Here is a 7,310-nt window from a genome sequence, read left to right as displayed (position 1 = left end):
CAGTTTAATTTATAACTCATACTTCATTTCAAATTATGGGAGATGCTAGCCAGGCCACTAATGAAGTATTTTCTGGTGTGTGTATATTTGTTCAGTCTGTGCTTACATTTTTAAATGTTTTTTTTTTATTTACACATACTTAATAATATATCCTATTGTCTTCAAATACATTTTTTAATATCTAAAAGCAACCCTGTAATCTGCCATTGGTTGATAGCACTCAGAAAGATTAAGGCCATCAAAGAAGGAAGTAGTAATGTTCGAAGAAGTCTTCCAACTCCTAATAGCAGAAGTAAAGGATCTGTTCCTCAGTCCTCAAAAAGCTTTTAATGTACTGGAGGTAGGAGTATAAAAGATGAAACACAGATCTTAGGTCAGTGAAATCACTCTATGTGATTTTATAATGCTAGGTATATATTATTATAAAATATTCTGTCAAGACCCAAAGCATGTACAAGATCAGCCCTAATGTAAACGATGGCCCCTAGGGGCTACAGTGTGTAAGAGGAAGCTCATGTACCAAACTCACCACTCTGGCAGACAGTGTTGACATTGGCAAAGGCTGTGTATGGGTGGGGCCATGAGACATTTGGAAAATCCTTGTGTGTACTCCTAATGTGAATATCAACCAAAAATTGTTCTTTAACAAAGTCTATTAAAATAAGGCTTTACTTTTCCCAATGAAAATCTGATAAAGAACTATCTAAATAAAAAGGATTTAGCAAAAGCAGAATCAAGTAGCAGAGGGCCGGGGATATAGCTCAGTGGCATAAGCTCCTGCCTGGCAAGGGTAAGGTCCTGAGTTCGATCCCCAGTACTCAAGAAAAAAAAGAAAAGAAAATCAACTAACAGAATTTCAAACTGAAAAGTGGGCAACTGAGCAACTGATTTGAAGGTAACAATATGCAATGGAATTACAATGATGAACTCCTACCATCTTGTCTAGTGAAACTCTGTATTATCTCTAATGTTTTTGGAAGAATTACTTTCTCATTCCCTATAATGGTTTGAGCAATCCTTCATTCTTACACCTGGTAATCTGAGCAATGTAGCTGAGGATAGCGATATGTAATGTAACAACCACTGTTGATTGGTATTATTTTCTCTTGAGACCCTGTGTCACTTTGAATATTCTTGCTTTGATTTGTTTATGTTCACGATACCGGTATGCTGCTACTGTTCTATTTTTTTGTTTGTTTGTTTGTTTCTCATTTACTACTCTCTTTAAAATAAAAAAATTAAAAAATTTAAAAAAAGAAGAGCAGGCAGCCATCAAGAAAACATCCAGCCATCTTCAATAAACTTAAGATCTCAGGAGCCAAATGGAAATTCATTTGTAAATGAATGCACTTGAGCAGTACAAATGCAGACTAGGTTCTTATTGTAATTAGATATGTTTGTCCAAACAATAGTTATAATCCTCCCAAATCCTTTCCTAAATATTTTGGTATCGATTTATAAATATTCATTAATAGAAGCACTCTTATTAATTAGTTAATTAATTGTTCTTATTAATTCATTCATTTGCTAAAATTAGTTAATTTGCTATCATCAAACAGTAAGCACTAGAAAGCTTTATCTCAGCAAAGCTCATATTGTCATAGAAGAGCTCAGTGAGTGTCTGAGTTCTCAGAGGTGACAGGTTCATTTGATAGGTGAAGGTATTTTTTTTTTCTAGTCTTTTGAGAACTGCCCTTCTTCCTAATAAATTCTGATTACCAGCTCTCTTGTGCTGAGTGTGATCATATGGTACCCAGCTCTGGCTGGCTTTGTGTGAAATAACGGCCCGTGTAGATCCAAAGTCTGCCTTAAATGTTCTGCCATTTTATTATCGGCAAGAGAGAGAATTTAAATGGAATGTCAGTCAGATTTTATGTTTTTCTCTGCAGCTGTGAGTTTCTGCTAAATAATCTCTGCCCTATCTCTATCAGCCAGATTTTTATGAATCTCATAATCCAAATTCAAATATTTCAATTTTCTCTCCTATGAAGTTAGGGTCCCTTTCGTGCAAAAAGCTGTGGTGTCAAGCACCACTTCTAATTCACATGAATCACTTGAATGCTCTTTGTTCTCTTTTTAATTTTTATGAAACAGACCACAATTCATAAGAAAATACTGTTTGTTAAGAAGACATGGGTTTTCTTTTAATTCCTACACTTTTTAAAAATTGGTTCTAATATCTCAGCTTCTTAGAAGAACAGAAACCAGTTTACTACAGGTAAATGGATAAAATAAACTCAGTCAAATTTGCTCTCTATGTGTAGCATACAACTGGGAAATTCGTTTAATAAATGTGTGTATTTCTTGCATAGTAATGTAAACTTTTAGAATATATTTTGTATTTATCTTAAATAAATTTGTTGAAATCTTTGTGAGTTATTAAGTCTCTCTCTTATTTAACTTTTTCCATCAGGTGCAAGGAACCATCTTTCCAGCGCCCAATTTCAACCCTGTAATGGATGCCCAAATGCTAGGGGGAGCCCTCCAAGGATTTGGTAAAGCTAGAAATTTCTATCTTTTATTGTAGTATTGCTTCTGTTTTTCTCTGGATGATTGTAAAATAGCCGATGTCATTAAAAAGGGAGATGCAGGTTAAACAAAAAACCTGGGCAAAGAAGTAGAGTGAGAAGAAAAAAATATAAAAAGATAAACACAGAAAACATAAAAGAAATGTTCATGAACATGCAAAGACGCTCTTAAAAAAAGCAAGTTTTTTACTTTAAAGGCAATGTCACCTTTAAGGGAACTGTATGGGTGTACATATATACGTGGAGGCATGCGTGTCTGTATTTTATGCACTAGCAGTGTCCCTTAGGAAAATAACAAAGTACTTTCAACATGCGTTCTGAAGATGGCCTTAAGGGTTTGCGATTCTTTCATGGCTTTTAAAATATCAGTCATCACCACAAAAGTACAGAGGCAAGAAAACAAAACGTTGAAGATTAACTTTTTCTTCAGGAGTAGTTTTTGCTTTAAAACTGTAGGTGAGAGCAATCTGACCTATAGTTTTTTTTTTATCTTTACTCCTGTTTCAATTTTCCTGTCATTGCAGTTTTAGGCTCAGAATATGGGTTCATTCTGACCATTGTAATTTCTTACTTGTCGGTGTTCCAGGCCAAAGGACTTCAGAAGATATGGATGGCACACTGTGTGAGGGAGCAAGAACGTGGTGTTTCATGTGCTTTAATAGTCTCTCTGCCTTGATAACAGAAAGACTATTAAAAGAAAATAGCAAAGTGTTACCAAAAAAGAAAATTACCAGTGCTTTCCTCAGCTCCTCTGTTTTGATTTAGAAAAATCTAAGAGAAAAAAAAAAACTAAAGCAAATAAAAATGAGTACCTTAAATGAACATAGGCTTAAACTATATGAAAATTTATGCTGCTAATCTCAGTCTAAAAGAGAGTATGTCTCAGATAATTTCCCTTAGTAGTGCTGTTCATTTCCCTATTCCCTGCCACTAGATGCTATTTGTGCATTCTTAAAACAACTATACAGTATTATTTTGCATCTATGAATATACACAATTGCCAGGTCATCTCTGTAAGATCTTTGGCAACTGAGATCATTTTAACCTCTATTTCTAATATCTGTAAAAAGATTGCACAAGTACAAATAAAGCTCTTTTTAAATGGTGCTGTGTACAGAAATATCCACACTTTGTTCTTAATCTTTCTCACTATTACGTACAGTGCTAGCTGTTGGGTTTTGTAGATGCCGTGTATCAAGCTGAGGAAATTTCCTTCTATTTCTGGCTTGGTGAGACATTATATCTTAGTAGATATCATAGTTTATCAAATACGTATTCTGCGTCTGGACACAGTCCTATGGTTTTGCTTCTTTAGATTATTGATGTGATAGATTACATTAAATGATTGAGAATGTTGGGCCAGACTTGAGTACCCTGTAAATCTTTGTGTATGCTATTATATTCATTTCCTAATTCTTTGCAAGTTCTTCCAGATTTATTTATCACAGATGTAGGTCAGAGTTTTTGCTTTGTTTTGTTTCTTGTAATTTCTTTCTCTGCTTTTGGTGTTGGGATAGTATTGGTCTCATAGAATGAGTTAGGAAGAATTTTCTCTGCTTCTATTTTCTGGAAGAGATTATAGAAAATTACCATTTCTTTTTCAAAATTTCTTATAATGAATGATTTATTTACAGCATCTTGATAGGCTATTAATTATTGTTCAATCTCTCTATAAATACAGAATTGTTCAGATTGTCTACTTTTACTTGAGTGTATTTTGTGTCCTTGAAGGAATTGATCCATTTGATCCAGCCTATCAAATTTGTGAGCATAGAATTTCTGATAATTCCTTTATCATCCTTTTAATAGCCATAAGATCAATAATGATAGTCTTGCTTTAATCTCTGATATTGGCATTTTATGTCTCTCCTTTCCTTAGCCTGGCTAGAAGATTGTGGATTTTACTGCTTTTGTCAAAGTCCCAACTATGGTGTCATTGATTTTCTCTATTGATTTTCTATTTTCAATGTTATTTATTTATACTCTTATTTTTATTACTGCTTTTCTTTTACTAACTTTTAGTATAATTTGTACATCTTTTCAACTTCCTAGACTTCATATTTTTCTCCTTTTCTCATTTATGCATTCAGTATTACAAATTTACCTCTAAACATTATAACTGCTTCATCTCAGAAATTTAAATTAATTATATTTTCATTTCATTTTTTGAGTTTTTAAAACTTTGTATGTGTTAAGCAAAAGCATGCTCTTTAACTTACCTGTATTTTGTTGCTTCTAGCCATCTTTGCTTACTTTTTCCTAGTTACTGATTTCTAGTATATCTGTGGGATTGAAAGCATATTTTATATGGCTTGTTTATATTCTTTTGAATTTATTAATGTAGATTCTCTGGGCTAGAATCTGTTCTATCTTAGTGAATGTTTTATGTGAACTTGAGAAAAATGTAATTTGCTGTTGTTGCATTATGTATTATACTCAGGTCAACTCAATCCAGTTTATTTTTCTGAATACAAGGTAAACATAAAATGTGATATCATTTTTTCAGTAAAGCATTAATTATTTAGAAAGAAAATAAAAATAATACAATTTGAAATATTGACATAAATGTAATTATGAATATGATTTGAAAAATTGTTTCTTTTCATATGAAAGGAAAGCTATATTGTCTTTACTAAGCCCTCTAGAAAAAGAAAAACACTCAAATAATATGGCACAGGTAGCATATTCGTGACAGAAAGACTACACCTGCAAAACTGACTCTTACCTTTACATTCATATTAAAAAGTTATAATAAAAGAGCCATAGAAAATGATTCTGAAATACTTCTGGAAAAATAAATAAACAAGAACTTCTATCAAAACTTAAAAATTAGAAGTAGTTGAGAAGAGTAGGTTGTAGATAATCTCAACAGGATAAAAGTGGAAAAACAAAAGATGATAATAATTTTTAAAATATTATGACTATAACGAAAACACTGTGGGAGTAATTGAAAGAGCTATATTTAATATGTTCACTTTAGAATGTAGTTAACAGCCTTTTCTACGAAGGCTTAATTCTTTTGAGTCTGTGACTAGGCTAGCCCAAGACACTATACCCTTCCATTCTTTTTCAGAGCTCACTACATTTTCTCTCAGAAGTCAATAATTTCAGTCTTTGGAGCTGATCCTATGGCTTCCTTCACCCCTGTACAGCCTGCAGAACATTTCTCTCACCTCAATAATACACCTTGGTCTTCTCAAAGGCATAGCCATCCAAGTAAATCCCAGTTACCTGCCCTTACTCATTTGCTATTTCAGGACCAGTCTCATACCTTCCCTGTGATCTTAGGACCACCCAGGGCAGATTTAATTTCCAAAATGATGACTTGTTCAACATTGTAAACTTTCCATTTATTTTTCTGTCTCCATTAAACATCTCCTCTTGTCAAAGGAAAATTATGCCAGATGAGGTTAAACTTCATTCAGGCTATTGCAATAGGGATCAAGAGAGGAGAAAGAATGAACTCAGCTTCTGTGGAACAGAATGAGGGAGAGTTATAAACACAAGTTAGCTAGAGGAAAGGCAGTAGAAGATGCGAGGGTGGTGGTAGATCTTGGTGAATGTGATTAGACAGCCTGCGATTGCTGATTAGCACTTACCAAAGCTTGGCTCCTACCCTCCCACAGTCAGAAAAACAAGAGACTCTATCTTTTTTACTGGTAACATTCCAAAGGAATAGCTTCCAGGTCTTTGAGAAACATTTCTGGATTGTGAATCTGGCAGGAGGGTGAGAAAAAAATGTACGTGTCTAAAATGTAAAGAATTTTCAATGGCAAGTTTTCTAAAAATCATTACCTTTAGAGGGAACAGGTCAGATGATACAGTTAGGCAAGAAACTTATCTTTGTTTTAGTCAAGCTGAGTGAAAAGTTAAGGTCTTCTTTGTCGCTCTGCTATGACTATAATTACAGTGTAAGGTATCTAAACTGGCTGTGCATTAAGATGACTTATTAGATCAATATGCTAACATGGTATATGATACGAGATGACATGATGAAATGGAAGATGCACAACCTAAAAGCAGACCTTCTGTGATGGGTGAAAGAGACTGTACTCCATGCAAAGCGTGATAGGCTCACACCATCTCCTGGAAGTTTTTTTTTGTTGTTGTCTTTTTTGAGACAGGGTCTCAGTATGCAGTTTAGGGTGGACTTGAGCTTATTTTGTAGTGCAGGCTGGTCTTGAACTCGCAATGATCCTCCTGCTTCAGCCTCCCGAGTGCTGGGATTACAGGTGTTTGCCACCACGCTCAGCCCTGGAAGTTTTCAGACACTTTGTATTGCCATGATTTCCTTCTTTGTCACGCTTCCTTCCTGTAGAAATTCCAACAGTGGCCTCCTTGCTTTCAAACTGCATGTTCCTTGAAACCACAGCTCTCTAACTGTACATTGTGAAAGACAGGGTGTCCATTTACCACTCATCAGCTTGAAAAATCAGAGCAGCCCTCTTTGGTGTGGTAGGATAGGCAGCTGAATGCTTCCTTGTATTTTCATTAAATCTTTAGGAATGTCACCAGCTAGTATCACTGAGTGCTTACTTCAGTGATAATAAAACTTCAAACCAAGACAGCAGCATGCATTTGCAGGAAAAGACTTTAACTGGACAGTATGAGAAAATAGAGAGAGGACTTTAGCTTGAGAAGAAAACTTGAAGGGGGAGCAACTCTTAACACAGAAGATCAGGCTGGTGTCCTAACAACAAAGGACAGAGGCCAGGTTTATGGGGTTGCTGAAGTGGGCTAGGATCGAGATGATCATTTTCTCAGTTCTGGTTTGGCAGTTCT

At 34.7% G+C, this 7,310-nt stretch overlaps 1 protein-coding gene across 1 annotated transcript in view; it reads left to right on the top strand.

Annotated features, from left to right (window-relative positions):
- Nucleotides 1–2,414: 2,414 nt before the first annotated feature.
- The window catches only part of Anxa10 (annexin A10), a 40,785-nt gene continuing 35,889 nt past the window's right edge, over nucleotides 2,415–7,310 (top strand). The window contains exon 1 of the mRNA XM_013513460.1: nucleotides 2,415–2,495. Coding sequence (XP_013368914.1) covers nucleotides 2,456–2,495 — 40 coding nt within the window. The 5' untranslated portion in view covers nucleotides 2,415–2,455. The remainder of the gene's footprint in view (nucleotides 2,496–7,310) is intronic.

This window comes from Chinchilla lanigera, unplaced genomic scaffold, assembly GCF_000276665.1.
Source record: "Chinchilla lanigera isolate Chin_1 unplaced genomic scaffold, ChiLan1.0 scaffold00002, whole genome shotgun sequence".
Lineage (NCBI taxonomy): Eukaryota > Metazoa > Chordata > Mammalia > Rodentia > Chinchillidae > Chinchilla > Chinchilla lanigera.
This window is presented reverse-complemented; position numbering and strand designations above follow the sequence as displayed.